General features: G+C 38.9%; 1 protein-coding gene across 4 annotated transcripts in view; it reads right to left on the bottom strand.

Annotated features, from left to right (window-relative positions):
* The window catches only part of SLC26A7 (solute carrier family 26 member 7), a 119,476-nt gene that overhangs the window by 22,152 nt on the left and 73,529 nt on the right, over nt 1-23,795 (bottom strand). For all 4 annotated transcript variants that reach the window (XM_058698525.1, XM_058698522.1, XM_058698524.1 and 1 more), the window contains 5 exons: nt 17,397-17,474; nt 16,287-16,382; nt 6,727-6,833; nt 5,618-5,684; nt 1,991-2,128 (listed from right to left, as the gene is read on the bottom strand). In XM_058698525.1, the coding sequence (XP_058554508.1) occupies nt 1,991-2,128; nt 5,618-5,684; nt 6,727-6,833; nt 16,287-16,382; nt 17,397-17,474 (486 nt within the window). The remainder of the gene's footprint in view (nt 1-1,990; nt 2,129-5,617; nt 5,685-6,726; nt 6,834-16,286; nt 16,383-17,396; nt 17,475-23,795) is intronic.

The raw sequence follows: 23,795 nt of genomic DNA, 5'->3' as shown, positions 1-23,795 counted from the left end.
GTTGGTAAAATCATGTATGTGGTACCTCCTCACAGAAGGCTGTGTCAGTGAGGTTTATTTCTGACTTCATATGCTACAAGATGAGCATATGCTGATTGTCGATTCTAAAAACAAGTTGGAACAACTTTAGTCTTGCAGGAGAATATTCTAAGGAAAATATTGTCAACTATCAAAAAATAACTACTTGTAAGAATATTCACATCAGATACTCCACTAGACATGGTAAGGCCTACAAAGAATCATACATTGATACATTGAAGTAAATCTACATTTTGGCAAAAGAAGACCACAAAGTTCTTGTGGGTTAATTAGGTTATTTGGAAGCCCGGACAAATTTTCCCACAATACTGTTGTGCATGGTGGTTGTCAGCTTATGTCAGCCACAGGAACCTACCTATCTCATAATACAGCTAAAAAATGTACTTTTTTAAGGCTTTAAAAAAAGAGGCCTTGTGGGGCGCCTGGGTGGCTCAGTGGGCTAAGTGTCTGACTTCGGCTCAGGTCATGATCTCCTAGCTCGTGAGTTGGAGCTCCACATTTGGCTCTGTGCTGACAGCTCAGAGCCTGGAGCCCGCTTCAGATTCTGTGTCTCCCTCTCTTCTGCCCCTCCCCTGCTCACACTCTTTTTCTCTCCCTCTCCCTCCCTCTTTCTCTCTCTCTCTCTTTCTCTCTCTCTCAAGAATAAATAAACATTTAAAAAATTTAAAAAATAAAAATAAAAAAGAGGCCTCATATCCAACGTGAACAACTAGGAATGTATATCTACCTTTGGCATGAGTGCAAGTTCTTCTCAATCCAAAGTCACAGGTGGGTTCCTAATAATCTGAAGAAAGTGACATCCTAAAGAGCACAGTGAGAGGAAAAGACAGGGCTGGAGATACACAGGCAGGGCCAGCCTTGTGGACTTGCAACCTGTGTAGTTACACAGGGTCCTATGCTTAGAAGGGTCTTCTTGGTTTAATGCTCTCTATTGCCATCTTGAAATTCTTAGCAACTGTTGAACAAGGGAACTCATATTTTCATTTTGCATTGCACCCAGCAAATTTTTATAACTGATCCTGTATTTAGGGCCTCTATGGTATGGATCGGTATGAGGCCCAGAGACAGAAGCATAAAGCTGCAAGGAACAGGAATGAGTTACTAAACAGCTCCTGAGCCACTAGAAATGAGAGAGTTAGTGCCTCCTATGTACCTAAGTGACTGGGGATAATACACACTCAAGGATATAAGAGAATGAGATGTTTGTGATCTGGAGTAGTCATGGAAAGCTTCATGGAGAGGCTATTATTTGCATTCAGTCAAACTAGTAACATTAACTAATGTTTTATAGTATTGAGTAGGCCAGGCAGTATTCTAAGTGCTTTCCATATATTAACTCATTTAATCATCCTAATAATAGATAAGGAAACTGAATCACAGAGGGTTTAATAATAAACTCAGTTAAGTTCTTGCAAACTCAAGCAGCTTAGTTCCAAAGTCCGTGCTAAGGGGTTTAAGGATTCAAATAATTACAGGTAGCTATTTACATAAAATCATCCTGTAAATTAAGATAACTCTGTAAATTAAGATAACTTGTGGAGATAAAGAATGCTAGTTTTTTATAATAATAATATAATGATGGCAACAGTTTATGCTTCTCTGAGGTCATTTATCATATTCTATCTCTTTTAAATTTGGATCTGACTCTTCTTTCTCTTGGTAAAAAGGTCATTTAAAATAAATGATTTGTCTTTTTGTTTTTCTCAGGGTTATAGTACCTAGTACACATGTCCACTATATGTATGTTGAATGAATGAATAAATGAACAAAGGAATGAATGACAGTGATTACCTAAAAACTAATTATAAGAACCAAATAAAAAGTATAATACAATATAAGTTTTGATGAGGGAGTGGTTTCCAAAGACTCTTGTATTATATTCCATGATACAGATCTTAGTATCACGATATAAGGTTATTTGTAGTACAGTAATAGGAACTAGCTTTCCTACCTTGCTGATATCATCCAGTAGCTGGTTGTTGGCATTTTCCTTTTGGATTATATTCATTAGATCAGCATGAAACTTCTTTGCATTCAGGAAAACAAGTGGGTTGTTTATTGAGATAATTTTCACCTGCTGAAGAGTTTCCTTTTGGAGGAGAATAGGAATAAATTCAGAGTTCTGATTGAAATAAAAGAGGATAAGTCTATCCAAACAGTCTAAATCTTACAAATCCAGATGTCACTCAACGATGGAAGAATCTCTTAGCCAAGGTTTTCATTATTAAAATTTATTTGGAAAAGCTAATATACTATCATGCTTCTTCAGAAAAATATGTATTTCCTGTTTCCTAAGAAATATTAATAACCTTGAGATGAGTCTGCATCTTTTCAGAAAATGGCATTTATTCCCACTGATTTGGGGGAGGCAACACCCTAAGATATCCAAAGAGTACCAGGAAGACCTTCTCTTCCAAAAGTACCTCTTCCATACAATCTAGAAACTAAAAATTCATTCACTTAACCATCAGTATTTTTTTAATGAAAATATGTCCTAAAGGATCAACTGTCAGTCATTTGCCTCATAATGATATAGCTTTCTTTTGGCTGGAATTATAACCTTACAAGGGACTGACAGTACTAATTAGGAGAAAGAAACCAAGAGATAGTATCTGGAAGGTAGTTTCACTTTGGGCAGGCCTAAATTACACTGGGTTGCCAGGATGCAGGTAAGAGATGCAGGAAGGGAGAAGGAAAGTTTCCAAACAAAAGGTGCCTGTTCTGGCCATTTCCCAGGTCTTCCTGGCAGCAATTGTTGACATGCAACTCAGACCATGCTCTCCACGACATTTGGGGGCAGGGGTCTGACCTAGAAATGGAGAAGATGGTGAATTCTGTCGAATAATTCCTTACCAACTAAATAAAGCAATACTCCTTCAGGCTTTAGTACTTGCATAGAAGAGAAAGCCCAGGGATTAATGAAGCAGACAGGCAGATAAAGAACGATAAAAACAAACAAAACACAGCATTAGGTATGTGAATTTGGACAATTCATTTGACGACTCTCAGCTTCCTCATCTTTTAAAGTAGGTAAAATTTTAAACTACATAATCTCAAAAAGTTTCCATAGCTACACAACTGATTAAATTCTAGAAAGTGAGATTTGCTACAAGTAAACAATTTCAGAAAACAAAAACTTATCAAATTAACTTTTAATCAAGAGTAAATCTCTTACAGAGAGAGACAAATCAAGAAACAGACTTTTAATTGTAAGGAATAAACTCATGGTTACCAGAGGGGAGGAGGTGGGGGTTGGGTGAAATAGGTGATGGGGACTAAGGGTGCACTTGTTGTGATGAGCACCGGGTGACGCAGGGAAGTGTTGAATCACTGTAGGTACACCTGAAACTAATATTACACTGTATGTTAACCAACTGGAATTTAAATAAAAACTTTAAAAAAAAAAAGAATAAATCTCTCACAAACCAAAAATAAAACTATTCTTGGGCTTGTCATATTTAGTTATCACAAAGCCCCACATCTTAAGATCGACCCACCAATCACATCACATGATTTGGCCAGTATGTTGTTTTGAGTTAAGAGAATTTGTTTAAATAGCACGTATTGGTTGAGGAATAGAGATTCAACTTGTGTCAGGAAAGAAACTCTCAATGGGGTTGAGTTCACCCCCCCAAAGAGGTGTCCCAAGTTCAGACGTGTGTTTCATGTGAAGAAGGTGGAAAGCACGGATGGAGGAGAGGAGTGACAGAGCACTGCCATGCGTGAAGTTAGCTAAAAACCCCACCTAACAGCTCATGTTCCAATCTTGCTCTTAGTGTTCTTTTCCTCCTATTTTTGATACAAAACATTAAATAGTTAGTGAATTGTAGTGTTCTAATAAAATTAAGCTGTCCATGTGACAGTTATGATTCAGGTGTGTGACAACACTGGAAATAGTCAAGGTTTAAAGATATGGAAGAATTTTGGCATGTTTTTCTTCCTACAAATCCCCTCGTTCACTTTCCCACATGTTTAGTCCAAGACGAAGGTACAGATTAGATAGAATTTATTAACCAGTAATCTTTAAGCTGAAAAATGGTCAAACTCGAATTGTGTTTCAAACCTAACAATGTCAAGGCTAATGTACACAGCTGTACGTGTAGGGTGGATACAGACTTTAGGGACCCTAGAGCCAGTTTGGGACTTTCTGTGAGCACTAAATTCTCGTGGAAAATTAAAAAAGGAAAAGAAAAGAAAAGAAAAGAAAAGAAAAGAAAAGAAAAGAAAAGAAAAGAAAAGAAAAGAAAAGAAAGGTATCATTGGTGGAAAACTTGAACCTGGGACTGTCTTAGGGCTCTGAACTCTAGTAGGCCTCTATGAAGTAAACTTTTTCACACTTAGTAAAAACACAAGCCAGGAGTACCTGGGGGGCTCAGTAGGTTAAGCATCCGACTTTGGTTCAGGTCATGATCTCACGGTTCTTGGGTTCGAGCCCCACATCAGGCTCTGTGCTCACAGCACAGAATCTGAGCCTGCTTCAGATTCTGTGTTTCCCTCTCTCTCTGCCCCTCCCCCGCTCATGTTCTGTCTATGTCTCTCAAAAATGAAGAAATGTTAAAGAAATCTAAAAACACAGCCATAATGTATACAAATATTGAGTCACTATGTTGTACACCTGAATCTAATACAACAGTGTATGTTAATTATCCTTCAATTTAAATACACACACACACACACACACACACACACACACACACACACACACATTTCCCTGGGTGTCACAGAAAGACTCCCGGTGCTACTTCCTACTTCTAATCTACTCAGAAGTACTCTGACAATTGGTCCTTCTGGTGGGAGCCCAGTTCTCTTTGTTCTGAGGGCAATCATGAGGTACCAAAACAAGTACATATGAAAAATAGAGGGGAAAAAAAGGTTACCCAAGCACTTACAAAGCAGGTTGAAAGTGAGGCCAATTTTTTAATTGCTAATATTTAAGTCAACATTTTTTTCCTCACTTTAAACTTGTTTTGGTCATCCTTCAGGACAAGAAACTAGAGCTCAAACACAACTGGCCTGCCCAAGCCTGGACAGGGCAAGACAATTTACATAAGCTGTTTCCTTAAAAAGATGGCCTCTGTGCAAGAAGCCAATCCTATTGGCACTCCATAACCATTCAATTACCCTCTGCTAATAATACAGTCTCACTGACTGTGTTAAAAATAATAAAAGCAATAGCATGATCCCAACTTGCTTTATTTCCTTCCCTATTCCGTATCTTCTTCCATCATTTAATTAGGAATAGACTGTTTAGTTTGACTATTTTATGCAACTTAGCTAGTAAAATAGAGGTTTCCAATGCCTCAACTAATGTGGGCCATGATTCCACTGTGAGATATAATTCTAGAAACCATGCTATCATCTTCTCTGAATGCTAACACAAGATCTTTTTGTTGTTTGTTAAATTAGTTGTATGTCAACTGCCACACGTATGGTGGTCACACATACCACTGAAAATTCATGCTAATTAAAAATAAGATAATCATGTATTTAAAGTCATACTTTACTTATGGTACCTTAAAGCTATCTGAACTACAAATATTGTTAATAATTACACAAAGGAAAAGAAAACTAAACTTACGCCATCCGTTTCTGTCTTCACTTTAAATTCCATTTCTTTCATGTTTTTTATACTCAGAGTCTTTGCTCTAGAATTCAGGCAGACAAAAAATAAAATGTCACTTCCTGATCACTACATTAAGAATGAAAATGCAAAAAGGATGTCATTTTATCTTAACAATTAGAACATACCCATAATAGTTAAAATTTTATATCGCATTTGTGCATAAAACATGGGTAAATCTCTATTTCTCTGGGATTCTCAGGAATAGAGTGTAACACTAGAGACATCTGAATAGAGGTTAATAAATATAATTGACCTCATCTGGGTTCCCAGAGCCCCATCTCTATAAGCCATAAGAGGCAGATTGACAAAAAGAATTATAAGAGAGTATATGGTGTTTGGGGAAATCTTGTTTTAGGGGAAAAAGAAGTAAAGAGAGAGTCAATGGCAAGATAGGACCAGATACTGATGAATCTACACAGACAGATTTCTACAGAAATCTTTTTATAGAATCTACACAGATAAAATGTAAAAATTTTTGAAGTATATTATTTCACAAAGAATTTCAAGAGAAGGATGAGACATGAGTAGAAGCATTATCAGATGAGGAACACTGAGAAAGTAGAAAAAAGAATTGGTCAAAATAGGGGAATGGCTTACAGATGTGCAGTAACAATCTTCAATATATGATCTAGAATTCTTCAGTAAATTATCTAGAAGAAATCTTTATATGTATAAAAATCTGGCTTCTGAAAAATTAAATTTACTGAAGTTATTTAATTTTCTAAATGATCTAGATTTTATATGGTCATTGAATAATATGTCCCCCTCACTTGACTAAAAAAAAAAAGAAAAACCAGCTCCATGATATAGTTTGGCTGTGAGTTTATTTACTTTGATATCAAGATTTTATATACTCTATAGTGTGGACAAGATATTTCTCTTACTTAAAACCAATACTGTTATGTATCATTACATAGATAAAACCTTTTCTTTTCATCTCTAATTCTCTGATGCCAAGTAAAACACGAGAATAGCACTAAATATTCCACACAAATCAAAGTAACTGGCAATACCATATACTTTGCTACTGTGTCAAAACAAACAGCATTTAAGTAAGATCTTACCTTGGGAAGCGACCAATCACGATAGCTATGGTGCAGACCACACCAAACAACAGCCCCACGTTGGCAGCAAAGCATATTGTAAATACGTATGTACTGACCCAGATGCCCTAGAAGAGAAACAGGAAACCGAAGATGCAAGTCCTTTGGTATTCTCTCCTCTTATGATCGTTAAATTTCTCACCATCTTATTCTATAGCATTCCTGTAAACAAAACCCTCAGCAAGAACAGATTATTTAAAAAGTGATGAACAGAAGCCCAGGAACACAGAAACAAATCCTGGTCCCATGAGACTCTCAGCAGGCAAAGGTGGGGAAAAGGCACATTCTTTTATATCTAGAAACTGCCAGCCCTTAGTTCAATCCCCAACAACACTTTATTTAAATATCTGTAAATAATTGGTTGATGTGTATGATTCAAAAGCATTGCCATAATTTTCCACTGTTTTCTCGTTTAATATAATAATACTACAAGCAATTGTTAGCAGATTTTTGGTCATTCCCAACAATTTCTGTTTTCTAGGATTGCTATACACAGAACTAATGTAGTAAGACCCTCAAGCCCTAATGGTTAAAACAACTGACTCAAATACTACCAAGGCCACCTTTAGATCAGCTACTCTAAAGATTATTATACTTTTATTTGCAAGAGGCAATTTCTTATGAAATTCTGAAAGCTAAAAAATCTGAGCCAACTTAGCCGTTGGAAATATTTCAGAAGATTGCAAGAAAGATCTTTTTCTCCTTTAGTTGGGATTCCAACATTATTGCAGTTTTGTCCACCACCTGAAGTTATAATCAGCAACCAAATACTGTATGTAGTTGACATTTCTAAGTTTGTTACTGACAAAAAAAAAAAATCTTTAAAAGCAAAATAATTTGTGAAGTCCAGAAGGTTATATTTTTTAAACAGAAAATCCTGCATTTATCAAATTGTAGATCAACAAAATATTCAAACTCTCTCTTTCCTCCAAATTATCTGCATTACTTTACCTATGCATACAATTCCAAGTTGACTTCTTTCTGTCCTAATGTCTATATTATCACTTTAAAACATCTTCAACAACCTAATTCAATTTATTTGCAAATGAAAAAGTTAGAAACTTCTTTATCTAATCTGACTATAGCACAGATTCTTGTGGTGCTGGGTGAGACCAGTTTGAAGCAAATGTTTCTAAATAGCATTTTTTACTCAAAATGCTTTTCCTTTGTATTATTTATCTAAATGGAGCTTGAACTGTTTTTCACGATGGGTTATTTTGAAAACCTAAACCATTGGACACAAATGGAGGAAGTTTTTATCTAGAAAATTCTTTTTGATATAGAAGAAACAACCATTCTGGAGTAAAAAAGAAAATATACTATTTTTTAAGTTTATGTATTTATTTATTGGGGGGGGGGAGGAAGGGGAGGGACAGAGAGAGAGGGAGAGATAGAATCCCAAGCAGGGTCCATGCTGTCAGTGCAGAGCCAGATGCGGGGCTTCATCTCATGAATGATGAGATAATGACCTGAGCCAAAATCAAGAGTCAGACACTTAACTGACTAAGCTAACCAGGTGCCCCAAGAAAATATATCTGAAGTGTTCCCATGTTCAGATCCATCACCAAGAAATGTAATGCTAAGTTAGCACTTATTATGACATCATCCTCAGCCTGTCATCCTATAGGTAGACACGGAGATGTTTTTCCTCTAGTCAGGCAAAAAGACAGTCATTTGAGTTTCATTTGTATAAGTGTAATTTTTCCTCCCTAGTGTATTACAGTATGCTTCATCCCATACAAAATAAGGCTGCAAGTTTTTGACCATTACTTCAATTTGCCATGATTGCTTTGTTTCTTACTCATCTCCTAATACTGACTGAACCGCCTGGGTGTGGCAGGACAAGACCTCACCAAAAGCTTCTAAGTCCCAATTCCTCATGGCCAACCTCCGTGATTCAATATAGCATAGGGAACTGAGGATCCTGGTCCCTGCCATTTAAAAAACCGCAGGGCCCAGAGGCCTTGATTTATCAAAGCAACCAAAAATTTTGGTACCATCTGGTTCTATTTTTAAAGCATATTTACTTTCCCACAACATCATCTATTGTGAGTTAGGTTCCCATTGCTTAGTTGTTTCCCAGGGCTACATTTATAGTTTTGAAAAAAATATCAAATGTAAATTAACAACATAGACCAGTAAATAGTTCCATTGGTTAGAGTAAGTCCCCACATGGTTCTGTAACAATTTCAACTAAAGATCCAAGTGTTGTTTTTCAGTTATAAGGAATTAGTTAACTCTCAGGCCCCTATTTTTTCATTATGTGTTACCACCTGATCCCTCCTCTACTGGCACTGATAGCCTCTAAACACAAGTTAACCCTAAAGCTGACCTCAAGTCGAAAACACATAAACACATAAACCCTTGCCCCATTGAGCAGCTACTCAATCGCTTTACCTCTTCCTGGTCTGTTTTGGTGATTGATATACATTATTATATTTCTGTAGCTGTGAATTCTATTCTCACTGTTCAGTTATTCAAACTCAGCTCTGAGCTAATGAGTCAGGCGTCATTTTGGATTCCTATTCCCTCATTACCTCAGGGTTTTGATCTATAACTCAAAGTGGAATCAGTATTCAACTGTAAAAAATTTTAAAGAAATAAAAATTTCTAATTTTTCATGTGATGACTGCTCACATGACTTTTCAAAACATTTTTTTTGAATTTTTTTTTTACATTTTTTAAAATTTATTTTTGAGAGACAAAGAGAGGCAGAGCACAAGTGGGGAAGGGGCAAAGAGAGAAGGAGGCACAGAACCCGAAGCAGGCTCCAGGCTCCGAGCCGTCAGCACAGAGCCCGATGCGGGGCTTGAACTCACAAACTGTGAGATCATGACCTGAGCCGAAGTCGGATGCTCAACTGACTGAGCAACCCACGTGCCCCTCACGTGACTGTTTAAAATTTCAACCTTCAAATTATTTTACATATACACACATCTTTGGTAACTCCACATCCATGATGTTTTAGATATATTCTATCTATTGAGTAATCTGGATGTATTCTACCTTGGGTAATGTAACCTATATCCAAAAAGTCTGTGTAATATTCTGACAATAAGTGCTCTGCCCAGATCATATCCAGGTCATCCACGGCTTCTCACTGTTGTTCCTTAGCAACTAAGAGATACCTGTCCACTTCAATCTTAGGAGGGCTTTGTCAAGCTAAACCCAATGTTTCATTCAACCATCATGCGTTTGCTATATCCTCGTCACCTTTCTCAACCATACTTTTTGCCCACACCATACTATTTATTCCAAATTTTCAACTATCACCTCTACATAGAGACTACCAATTCTGAGCTATTAAACCATTTATCAAACTGTCTACCAATACCATCAATGAACCCAGTATGTCCAAATGCAAACTCAATAACTTCCCCCGCAAATCTCCCCTTCCTTCAATGTTCTTTCTGTTTTATTACTAATATTCTTCAAGACACTACAATCAGAGGGGCGCCTGGGTGGCTCAGTCAGTTGAGCGTCTGAGTTTGGCTCACGTCATGATCTCGCAGTTCGTGAGTTTGAGCCCCGCATCAGGCTCTGTGCTGACAGCTCAGTGCCTGGAGCCTGCTTTGGATTCTGTGTCTCCTCCTCTCTCTGCCCCTCCCCTGCTCATGCTCTGTCTCTCTCTGTCTCTCAATGATAAATAAACATTAAAAAAAATTTTTTTAAAGACACTACAATCAGAAACCATGGAATCATATTTACTTTCTCTTCTTTTATCTACTTGTCCAATCACTTCCCAAGTCGTATCAATTATTAATAAAAACTTATCTCAAACCATACCATCTTCTCAATTCACTGAGACTGCCCTAATTCACACTTTACTATGTCTTGCCTAGACTATTCTGACAGCCTATTTAACTTCCTGCTTTTGTTATCAGCACTGTAAGCCATTTGCCATACCGCTGCCAGGATTATATTTTTAAGTATAGATTTGGATAGCAGATTTAGATAGTATATTAAAAGCATTTTTAGTCTACTACCTTCTATTAAAATCCATCCAAAACAATATAAAGAATGAATGTATAGGGAGGAAAACCCAGTTTCAATGAAACAAGAACATGGTCACGACTCTTAACTATAAAATACGGTGTAGGGCACCTGGGTGGCTCAGTCAGTTAAGCGTCCGACTTCAGCTCAGGTCACCATCTTACAGTTCATGAGTTCAAGTCCTACGTCCAGCTCTGTGCTGACAGCTTAGAGCCTGGAGCCTGCTTTGGATTCTGTGTCTCCCTCTCTCTGTGCCCCGTCTCTGCTCATGCTCTTTCTCTCTCTCAAAAATAAACATTACAAAAATTTTAAATATGGTGTAGATTTGACAAATACTGTGAAATTTGGATGATATCAAGGAGGACACTGGAAGCCAACACATTTATCCCCAAATTTCAATCAATTATAGATTTCTTGAAATGAATGTAACGGCTTTTTAAATTCTATATAGTAATCTTCTGATGAGAGCTCTAAGCTCTTGGGGCAATGGTGGGCCACCACAGAAGGAAATGCATGCATCTAATCTATATTTGATACCATAGAAAGAAGAGCAGCAAAATGAAATGCCATTTGTATTGCTTGCATCCTTGCTTCCTAAGAGTAGGAGACTGACAGAGGTGGAGCCAGGTGAAGAATGGAGAGAAGGCAGCGAGTGTCAGGTCACAAGAGAGCCCGTGATTGTGAGGCTTTGTTTCAACAAGGGCCAAATCTTCTGATGACATACCTACATCAGAGCCGTGGGCTGCTCTAGTGCCCTTCCCACATTATTTTTCAGCAAACAGGTCCACTAAAAATGCACTATAATCATAAAAGAATCAACAAGGGACTTATTCATAGAAATGGGGGAAAGAAAGAAAACAATGAAACAGAGACAGAGGGTAGATTTAGACATGTAATAGGCAATATAATCACATACAACACACACACACACGCACACACACGCACACACACACACACACACACACACACATAAATAGATTTGAAAGGTCAAAGAAGAAAAACTGTATTTAAAAAAAAACCTGAAAGATTAAAAAATAAGCTGGAAGAATTCAGAAAAGGATGTGGATGGAAATAAAAACATTAGAGATAAAATCCATATATAAAGCTAAAAAAAAAAAGGGTAATCACAACTAGAAATCCATAACCAGAGACACAGTAAATAGCCCAGAGAAACCACATACACACTCCCAAAAATAATCATAGGAAAATGTATAGATACAAAAAGACAAAATAAAATCAGAAAATATATAATTCATTAAAAGAACATCTAGTTTGAAAAAAAATGTTCAAAAATATATTAGAAGAAAAAATTTGTATATAATCCTTAATTTTGGGATAAAAAATGTATGTCACTCTCATAGGAATTCGATACTGGGTATTCAGGCACAAGAAATATTCTGATAATATCACCAAATTCATGGGCAGGTAAGACTTTCACTGAGCATCCATGCTGAAAAACTAATTCAGATAAGATAACAAATCATGTTGGGGCACGTGGTGGCTCAGTTGGTTTAGTGTCCAACTCCTGATTTCAGCTCAGGCCATGATCTCCCAGTTCATGGGTTTGAGCCCCACATGGGGCTCTGCACTGACAGTGCAAAGCCTGCTTGGGATTCTCTCTCCTCGTCTCTCTGCCCCTCCCCTGCTCATGCTTGCTCTCTCTCTCTCTCTCTCTCAAAATTAATAAATAAACTTAAAAAAAAACATGTTGACCTGTGATTTCTCTGCCTTATCCCTCAATACCCAAAGACAGTGCCAAGTCTAAACAGTCCTGAGGGAAGCATGTTAGACTCAGTCAAAAACTTCCTTCTACTATGAAAGGAAAAAAAAAAAAAAAGGGAATATAAAACACATGAGCCTTTCTTGAAAAACTACTTGTTGATGACATACAGAAAACAAAGAGATGAATTGAAAAAAATAACTCAGGAATGAGAACCTGTATTAAAAAAAAAAACAAAAACAACTAACTAAAAGTAACCACTAAATGCCTTCAAACAATCTTCCATGTTCTATAACTGAATGACATCATCTTCCTGCAATGATGTTCCTAACTAGAAACTCAGAAGTAGTTCTAGACTGATGCACTGTATATGATGAATTGGTGGTGAGGACCAATTAATGCAATGTTTTAAATATTTTTCAAGCTTATTTCTTCCTCTTGAACCTCCTGGTCTCAGTTTTGTTCCAGGCTTTCCTCACTTATCTGCCTGACTTACTAACACAGTTTCATCCACCTTCCCTAAATTACTCAAGCAATCCTTCTAATACACAAATCTCATTCTTATTTCTCCTTTCGGTGATTTCTATATCCCATCTGTTACTAGATGTTCTACCCATCATTTCCTGGAAGAAGCCTTCCCTGGCATCTCTTCCCTTCCAATATGGTAATGTGCTCCGTCTTATGTAATTAATGAGTTCCTTAGGATTACCTTTATCTGAGTTACCAAATAAATTGTAATTCAGTCTGCATCTTCTAATTTCTCTATTTCCATGTGCTACTTCACACATATCACCTTTAAAAAGCCATGATCCTCCAGCAGTCTGGCTAATTTTAACCTCTTGGCCTGCCGATCAAATACAGTTCCTTCAAGTCTCAATTCACATTTCAGCTCTGCTGTCGGAGTGTTTTTTATTGACCCAGTCCAAACTAAATGGTCCGGCCTCCATTTTTTTCCCAGCTCTGAGCTTGTACATTTTAAAAAATATTTTTAATGTTTATTTTTGGGAGAGAAAGAGCGCATGTGCATGTGCGAGTGAGGGTGTGGTGGAGAGAGAGGGACACACAGAATCCCAAGCAGACTCCAGGCTCTGAGCTGTCAGCACAGAGCCCGATGCGGGGCTCAAACTCATGAGCCGTGAGATCATTACCTGAGCTGAGGTCAGATGCTTAACTGACTGAACCACCCTGGTGTCCCCCTCCCCCCCCAAGCTTGTATTTTTGCTTCCGGGTCATGTTGTAGCATGCCTTTCATAGTAAGTTAATGTTTCTATGTCTGCTTCCTGCACAAATGTTAAGTGTCGGGAGGAGACAAGTAGTTCTTATTTATCTCTGCATTCCTCATGGCACCCTGCTGGAAGCCGAGCTATCCAACCAGCCTGATGGCACGGCCCAGGCGGTGGACGGATCGGGACTGCAGGGCGGCCCACGGACAGTGAAGCTTCTCGTGCTCCCGCTTTTATGTAATTTGGCCTTAATAAAAGCACCTGGGGAATTGTCTGTTGGGGAATTGCCCTCGACAGGCCCCCTGGGAAAAGAACCATTGGGAAAGAAATAAGTTTCCGCCAGGAAATTGTGCGGCCCTACGTTTAGCCCTTGCCACCCCCTATAAAGACTCCTCTACCTAAAGGAAGGATAGCTTCATACGTTTGCCAGCAAAGGAGGGACAAATGGATTTGAAAGCCCCACTCCGACAACAAAGGAGTGTATCTGTGGGCACAGGTTAACTCCATCCCCTAGGCCCACTTGGCCCCCAGGAGGCATTCCAGATGATGATTGAACCTAGACGGTTAAAGTACAGAATGGTTCATTAGTTCCTAGGTGCATTGTCTCTCTGAGAATGTATAAGGCGTGGGTTTCTAAGGCCCTCTTGGCCCCCTCCTGGCACCTCGGACCAAGGCGAACCCTTTTGTTCCTCAAACCACAAATGGTTTGGGAAAACAACTAAGAGGTCATGTCCCTGTAACTGTTCCACTTGAGGTGTTGAGAGATAGATGGCTTTTCACGAAAACAGCAAAGCAAACGCTTTATAGATTATAGATAAACGTAGATACATAATGAAAATAATATGAAGAAATTAATAAGTGAAGGGCAGGAGGAAACATTATGAGAAAATAACCATGTTATTCCTTGAAGGGTGATTACATATTGGCACATTTTTAGAATTAGGTAATGCCAGAAAACATAGATGACGTACGCTACGAGGAAATTGCTAACAAATATAATGCCACGTTTGCCACAATAAAGCAGCCAGTTCAACACGCCACTGTTGTCTGTGCCCATTTTTATTTATTTATTTATTTATTTATTTATTTTATTTTTTTTTTTTTTAACTTTTTTGCCGACGCCGTTCATCCTTCAGGAACCCCTGGACCTGCTGGAGCTGGACTCCGGCAGCACCCAGCATTGTACTGCGGGAGGGTACTGAGCCTTGAGGGAAGTATTATGAAAGTAGGCACCATCACAAAGTAGGCACCCAAAGTCGGAACAAAGATTCTGAAGGAGGGGGGATATATAGCTAATTGCATTTCAATATGATGAATGTCATAATAAACAGAAGGTACTTACGAAATACTTTACCCATATGGGAAAGAGAACGAACTTTGGATGCTCCCACACGGACACATTTCTCTAGAATTAGTATGTCATACATTTCTGTTAGCAGAAGCCACACTTTATCATTGTTCAGTATGATTTAATCCCCTAAAACCCAATTAACATAATGCTCCTCTCAATGTAACCCCTCTAAAACTAAAATGAGACTTTTTATGTTTAGAAGGAATATGGTCACTGTTAAGTTTACCTGTGCCCACAGATACACTCCTTTGTTGTCGGAGTGGGGCTTTCAAATCCATTTGTCCCTCCTTTGCTGGCAAACGTATGAAGCTATCCTTCCTTTAGGTAGAGGAGTCTTTATAGGGGGTGGCAAGGGCTAAACGTAGGGCCACACAATTTCCTGGCGGAACCTTATTTCTTTCCCAATTGGTGCACCTGGGTGGCTCAGTCGGGTAAGCATCAACTCTTAGTTTCGGCTCAGTTCATGATCTCATGGTTCGTGAGTTCAAGCCCCGTGTAGGGCTCCGTGCTGACAGCACACAGCTTGCTTAGGATTGATCCTCTCTCTCCCTCTCTCTGCCCCTCCCCTGCTTGCTCTCTCTGTCTCTCTCTCAAAATAAGTCAATAAACTTTAAAAAATTTTTTAAAAATATACATTCACCCTATATTAATGTAACACGTTTCTTAGCAATTAATGACAGTTCTTCATATGTCTTCTATTAGTGTGCACTTCCTTGATGAACTTCACTTCCAGAATCAATTCATAATGGAATCTCCAGTCCATTCGATTTAGCTAGCATTTCTTTATAAGTTCTCAAGCAAAAGGGGTGCCTGGGCAGCTCAGTCGGTTAAGTGTCTGACTCGACCTCAGCTCAGGTCATGATCTCACGGTTCTTGAGTTCAAGCCCCATGTTGGGCTCTGCACTGACAGTGCAGAGCCTGCTTGGGATCCTGTCTCTCCCCCTCTCTGCCCCTTCTCCGCCTGCACTCTCTCTCTTTCAAAATACATAAATAAACTTCAAAGTTCTCAAACAAAACATCAATCAAAATTGGACAAAATTCCACTTCTGTTTCTTATAAAGACATATTCTATTTTAATGCCTCAACAGTCTGAAAAAAATAAACAGTAGTTTACAAGTAGCGGACAAGTCTCAAATGGCCAAAACTATTTTTCTGCAAATAAAAATATTAAAAGCTGATTTTGCAATACATGGTCAAGCCAAAGACAGTAATTTTAGGTCAAATATCTACTTACCCAATCAATTTTATCCACATTCCAGTATTTTTTTAAGTCCCGAAACTGTATTAGCATTCCCTTCAATCCCACGACAATAATACTTGCGAGAACACACTATAAATAGGAAATAAGTTGATGAAGAAGATAAAGATTTTAATCTGAATTTAAAAGGACCAAGGTATTTTTGTTTGTTTTTAAAGTACTTACTAGAGAAAAGCAATCACCATTTAGAAGACTAAAACAATACTCATTTTGTTTAGAACCAACCTATTATTGCACTTTAGGAATATACTATCAATTTTAGAAAATCACAGTGTAAAACTTAACGCCATTCTAAAACACAAGAAAGAAAAAAAGGAAAGTCATGAATAATAAGGGTGTATGTTATATAGCTGAATGTACTCTTTAATTATCTACTGCCATTTGAAACTTGTTGCAGAAAATTAAATATTTATATTATATATCTCTTGATAATTGCCTTCAATATCAATTATCTGGTTTCACCTGAAGATATTTATAACTCTCTGGAAAAGTGAACTTGATTATTAGATGATCCTCCTGTGGAAATGATTTATTCTCACTATATGAATGAAGAATTAGAACAAGACAGGATTGAGATGGTCTCTGGCCCCCAGAAGACCAGGAACTTACTTGGGTCACATTGGTGCCCCAGGCTTATGAAAAACAAGGTAAACACTGGTTAACACTGGTGTTCTGAATCGGTTTGTATAAAGATGTATCAAAGGTGGCAAGATGTATTTGATTTCCTACTCCTTTGCCCTGCACACATTTTTTCCAACAGTCCAAGTTCTGATAAAGCTCTTCCAAAGCCTATTTCTTATAACAGAGATTGCCCAGTTCTCCCCTCCAAATGAGCCCGGAATAAATTTAATTCCACAATGCCACGTTTACACGTGAGCCTAAGAAATAGAAAACAGCCACGGTCCTTTCCCATTCCTCCCCCATCACAGGTGGCCTCTGTCCACCTTCCCTTCATTCAATCATTACTTATGTCACGTGGCTTTCATATGCAGGATCATTGAATCCACTCTCGTAAGACATTTTAATATACAATGATTTCATTAAAAGTAATGTTGACAAGTAGATATTGAAAAAGGACTACTGTACCATGGGCAGCCAGTAAAGCAAAGGTCCTATGGCATAGATGACTATCAGGACAAGAACGCAAGATATTAAACAAGCCACCTGTAAAGTACAAGACAGACAAAAAAGAAAGTGTTGGACTTTCTTATTATTCCAAAGTTATGGGGGAAATATAATTCTTAGTTCATCTTGATTATAAGAAACCAAATGTTGGTGCATGATTGTTAAACTGCATAGACTACCATTATCTATATTTTGCAGCAGAGGAAACCCAAACGTGACAGCTGACAAACTGGTGCAATCAAATTAAGTCAGTGATGAGAGAAAAGCAATTCCACGCAAAGAAATAGGACACCATCAACTTTTATCACACATCACAGCAATGGCTTTTTTTGTTTAATAGTGAAAGTGACATTTCAATTAAAAGTCCTTTAGCCCATTGTTGTTCAGCTTGACTCTCTTCATTTCGTAGCGAGTTTGAATAATAACTGAATATGCAGCTTAGAGTTTTTTTCTCTGCTGATGATAAATTTCCACCGAAGCATTTATTCTCTTTGGAGTTCTTTGTTAGGAAGGGTTCTAGGATGAAGCAGTTAGACGGGATTATAGGAGCAGTCTCCGTAGTGAAATAGGCTTAATTTTATTAATCCTGAAGAGTCATTAGTGTCGTGTTCCAACCAACTCAACCTGCTGACAAAAGGCAATTCAGAACACCTGACCCCTAGCTATGCTCCACTTGATAGAGAACCTGATCTCACAGAAGTGAATGTGCACGACTTAATAAAAACATTTGGCCAAACTGTCAGCCTAACAGGAGAAAAGAGGGCTTTCGTGGGACCACAAAGATGCCCAGAATATCATTATGGAGATAGGAAAGGGAAGCAGGATCTATCACAATGGCTAAAATAAAAAATAATATGTAAACGGTCTATTAATATCAAGGGTCAGCAAGGACTTAGAGCAACTGGAGTTTCCAGACATTGCTGGTGGGAACACAGTATAGTAAAACCACATTGAAAGGAGTTTGATGGTTTCTTATGAAGTTATGCATACACTTACATGTGTCCCAGAACTACCTAAGAGAAATGAAACATATGCCCATGAGAATACCTATATGCAAATAATTATAGCAGCTTTATTCATAAACACCAAAAATGATAAATAAGTGAAATCCCACCAATTGGTGAATAGATAAATAATGGTACATCCATACAATAGAATACTACTCAGCAATAAAAAAAACAGATAATTAATACAGGCAACAGCATAGATGAAACTCAAAACCATTAAGCTAAGTGACAGTAGACACTGGCTCCTTTCATATTTAGTGGAACTCATCTCTGACACTCCCCAGCATATAAAGGGGAAAGAAAATCCTTCTGTAGGAAACAAGTCATTAGGGATTTAAGATCACTCATAAAACAAATCACAGTATACCAAACTGTTATAGTACTGATCATTTAGGAATGATTGGTGATTTTGCATAAGAATTTTTTTAATATGAAATTTATTGTCAAATTGGTTTCCATAGAACACCCAGTGCTCATCCCAAGAGGCCCTCAATGTCCATCACCCACTGCATAAGAATTTTTAAACAGCATAATATGTCTGACATTCTATTAGGCTGGAGAAAGCAGATCAGAGAGCAGATCAGAGAATTCATTCCGACTAGCTCAGTGACTCAGCATGTTTATGGAAAGAAAAGGACACCAGATGCTAAAGTGTATTTCATGACAAAGGATAACGAAAGCATGTACCCTTCTGTGGGCCTCTTCACGCATATACCTACAATGTACCTAAAAATAAAACCCTTCGTCTTAGTTGCAGACGTGAACTTTGGCAGCTATAGTCTAAACCCCTTTGGAAGGCTCTGGGGCACAGGGAGGCAGAGTGACTCGGCCAAGATCATAGAGTTCAGGAGTGAGAAGGCATGTGGATTATGAGCCAAGTTGGGATCCATAAAGCCAAATGTATTTTAAAGTTCTTAAATACCTTATAATTCACTGAAGCTGCTATAGAAATTAAGACCTAACTGGGGCGCCTGGGTGGCGCAGTCGGTTAAGCATCCGACTTCAGCCAGGTCACGATCTCGCGGTCCGTGAGTTCGAGCCCCGCGTCAGGCTCTGGGCTGATGGCTCGGAGCCTGGAGCCTGCTTCCGATTCTGTGTCTCCCTCTCTCTCTGCCCCTCCCCCGTTCATGCTCTGTCTCTCTCTGTCCCAAAAATAAAAAATAAAAAACGTTGAAAAAAAAAATTAAAAAAAAAAAAAAAGAAATTAAGACCTAACTAAATAATTTTATTTAAAAACAGTAAACTACAACTACCTTTGGGCTTTTCTCAAATATTTAACTGATCTTTCGTTCACATGATTCTTTGTATGTACATCAATAATCAAATTGTGCACTCACTGAACTATGATTTCAGTCACTATCAACATGAATTGAGAACTAAATGGATGTTACTTGCAAAGGATGATAAACTATGGGTAAAAAAGTTTATTTGTGTAGGTCTGATGGTAAGTCATACAGTGAAATAGACCACAGAAGCAAATGGCTTGTGTTGGCTCCTTCAATGCACTTTGCCTCACCAAACGTTGATGCCCTAGCTCATAAGGTAAGTGTACCTAATTGGACAAGAAATCTTTATCAGCTCTGTCCAGTGTCTCTAGTTCATAGAAATCAATGATATAATAGTTCCTTCCCTCTAAGCTCTCAAAATACTGACATTCGTTGTCTCCATAGCGAAGACCAGCAGATGTTGAAACATGGATTTGTAAAAATCTTGGAGATCATGCAGTCCAAATCATCATTTATATATGGCCCACTCAGTAACTGTGCAAAGAGGCTGAACAAAGATCAGATATTTGCGGTGCTATCATAGACTTGTCTAACCTCAGGTTTCTGGAACACAGTTGAGCTATAGTTTCAAGTATGACCCGATTTCTGAATATCTGGTACTTTGCATATGAAATGTTGCTTTTTATGTTTCTCTTATCTACCAAGAGAAAAACTGTAAAGGTAAGTTGCAACCCAAACAACAGAGAACCAGGGTGTCTGGGTGGCTCAGTCATTGAGCGTTGGACTCTCAATTTGGGGCTCAGGTCATGATCTCACAATTTGTGAGATCGAGCCCTGCGTCAGGCTCTGCACTGACAGTGCAGAACCTACCTGGGATTCTCCCTCTCCCTCTGCCCTTCCCCTGCTCTCTCTCTCTCTGTCTCTCAAATAAATAAACCTTCAAAACAAGAGAGAACCTTGTTACTTTTTTTTTTTTAACTCAGAAAACAAACACCACTTAAGTGTCCTCTTCTTAGTAAGTTTCAAGTTGGCTTAGGTTGTAACTAGTAAGGACAAGTGTTTGCACCCTTAGTCATGTACAGGGCAAACACTGTCTAGGTGTGCTACTCTTCAGTTCTTTCCGGGTCATACTAACTAAATAACTAGAGACATTTTTTTGCTCTAAAATCTAACTATGCATATTGAGTTAATTCTGTATAAAGGATAATGAAATCTACATTTCTTCTTGTTACATTATTACATATACCATATATGTTGTAGGTTGCTTACAGAGGGCACTCTGCAACCATTAGTGTTACCCCTACCTATCTAGATGGCCGGAAGAAGAGTGAGATGCCAGCCATTTCCTTCCTAAATGGTTGCCAAAAGATGCAAAGTTGGTTGAGAGCGCACTATATGCACAGTTTTGTGGAAAGTAGGGGAATGGCCAAAGTGACGAGAAAGGGCAGATGGAGAGAGTGGATGTTGGGTCACGAAGGCTAGACGAAGACAGCTTTAAAGACGTTGGAAGCAATAAGGCAAATTCGAAAGAATAAAGGAACAGAGCTTGGCAATTAGAACCCAAAGGCAATCTGAGTGTTGCAGGAAAACACGCCAGCTGTCGTTTCCGACCGAGCTTTGCCCGCAGCCGACGCTGCCTCTCACCCTTCATGGCTCTGTGAAGCCTCCCAAACTGCCCGCAGAGCACCAGTGTAGCTACTCTGTTGGAAGCAAAGGGGAGAGAGCCAGGGCGTACTGTGTGCTCCCTCCCATGGTTACCGATCTTCAGAGGGAAGGACAGAAGCAAGACCTGCCAACATTGCTTTGTGCTGGTGTGTCCAGGCAGCCCCGAGACCTTCTTATTCCTAGACATCCATGCTCAGCATGTCAGATCTTAAGGGAATCACTGTAAAAAGGGCCTCAACGTGTGGAGGATAGAACTGTGTTTGGGCTCTGACTGTGGCACTTGGTAGTAAATACTCGGTATCTTTTGTTATTTCAATTCAAACATTTTTTTTTTTTTAACGTTTATTTATTTTTGAGACAGAGAGAGACAGAGCATGAACGGGGGAGGGGCAGAGAGAGAGAGGGAGACACAGAATCGGAAGCAGGCTCCAGGCTCTGAGCCGTCAGCCCAGAGCCCGATGCGGGGCTCGAACTCACGGACCATGAGATCGTGACCTGAGCTGAAGTTGGATGCTTAACCGACTGAGCCACCCAGGCGCTCCTCAATGCAAACATTTTAATTTGATTTTTGGAAGCAATGAAAGGCTTTACCATCAACTCTTTTGTATGTAAAATGGTCCTAAATGCACTAATATTGCCATATGTGACTCTTGGGCATTTGAGATGTGTTTAGTCCTTATTTAGATAGGCTGTAAATGTAACATACACACCAGATTTTGAAGTCTTAGTACAATAAGAAGATAATATAAAACATATTGTTGACAATTTTTGGACAGATTCTTTGTTGAAATAATATTCTGACTACATTGGATAAATCCAAATGTATTATTAAATTAATTTTAGTAGTTTCTTCTACTTTTTAAAACGTGACAACTAGAAAATTTAAATTACCTATGTGGCTCGTATTATAGTTCTACTGGACAGCAGTTTTCTTCTTTTATTTCTTACTTTTTTTTTTAGTGTTTTATTTAATTTTGAGAGTGAGAGACAGACAGAGTGTGAGTGGGTAGAGGCAGAGAGAGGGGGACACAGAATCTGAAGCAGGCTCCAGGCTCTGAGCTGTCAGCACAGAGCCCGAAGCGGGGCTCAAAACCACAAACTGTGAGATCACGACCTGAGCCAAAGTCTGATGCTTAACCGACGAGCCACCCAGGTGCCCCTGGACAGCACTTTTCTAAAGTCTGTGACCCTGAGCCTGGTTTCAAGTGGGATTTTCCTGATTTCAAATGTACTATAAGTCCCAATACAAACTGCATGTATTCACCTGTCCCTTTTTTTTTTAAGTGTGATTTATTTATTTTGAGAGAGAGAGAGAGAGCACACACAACCAGGGGAAAGGCAGAGAGAGAGAGAGAGAGAGAGGGAGAGACAGAATCCCAAGCAGGATTCCGTGCTGAGAGTGGGAAGCCCGATGGGGACTCAGACTCATGACCTGTGAAATCATGACCTCAGCTGAAATCAAGAGTCGGACACTTAACTGACTGAGCCACCCAGGCACCCCTCACCTGTCCCTGCTTAATGTCAGCAAAACGGACTAGTTTAATATTATCTAATGTTTTCATTTTTCATTCATTTTTTTCCACACATAATTACCAAACACCTACTAGGTGCTGAGTCCTGGGCTAGACACCAAGGACGCTGTTTTCTAGGAGCTTAAGTCAAGGATAGAAGGTAGGCATGAATCATATAAATCGCACTGACAAACATTTTGTGTACAACTGACCCTGAGGAGAAGAACACTTGTGCCAGAAGGGGCAGTGAGATATGAAGGACGGGAGGACTTCACTTAGAGGGGAAGGGGAGGCAGCCACAGACACGTGTGGCCCACAGGAAGGAAGGAGGACCATGCAGCCCCAGGGCTGAGAAAGAGGAAGAGAAGAATCCAAGATGAGGCTATAGAAGGAAGCACCCAGAACCTTGTAGGTAAATACAGGTATGAATTCTGAGACCTCTGCAAAGCCTTCTATGGGCTTTAGGAGGACGTAACAAGATCATGTTTACATTAAAAAAAAATAACCTTCTACAGAGAAATATCAATAATGTTTCTTTTTTTGAGAGAGAGAGAAAGAGAATGCACACATGCGTGCAAACGGGAGGGACAGCGAGAGAGGGAGAGAGAGAATCTTAAGCAGGTTCCATGCCCAGCGCAGAACGAGGCAGGGTTTGGTCTTAACTACTGTGAGATCATGACCTGAGCTGAAATCAAGAGTCAGATCCTTGACCTACAGAGCCACCCAGGTGCCGCCTAATAATGTTTCTGAATAAGAAAAAGTTAGTGAAATAATTAACAATGGAAGGTGGTTCCCACTGCTCCTTTAATTACTTATCATTAGCTTAAATGTTGAAAAGTTTTTAGGTCTTCTTGATTAATTTGCTGGGGATAACTCTAGTTCCTAAAAAAGACAGAGGCATTTAAAGGGTTGTTTTGTGAAGCCTTGTCCCACAGAAGACTGGTTTCACAA

Source organism: Neofelis nebulosa, chromosome 14, assembly GCF_028018385.1.
Source record: "Neofelis nebulosa isolate mNeoNeb1 chromosome 14, mNeoNeb1.pri, whole genome shotgun sequence".
Lineage (NCBI taxonomy): Eukaryota > Metazoa > Chordata > Mammalia > Carnivora > Felidae > Neofelis > Neofelis nebulosa.
This window is presented reverse-complemented; position numbering and strand designations above follow the sequence as displayed.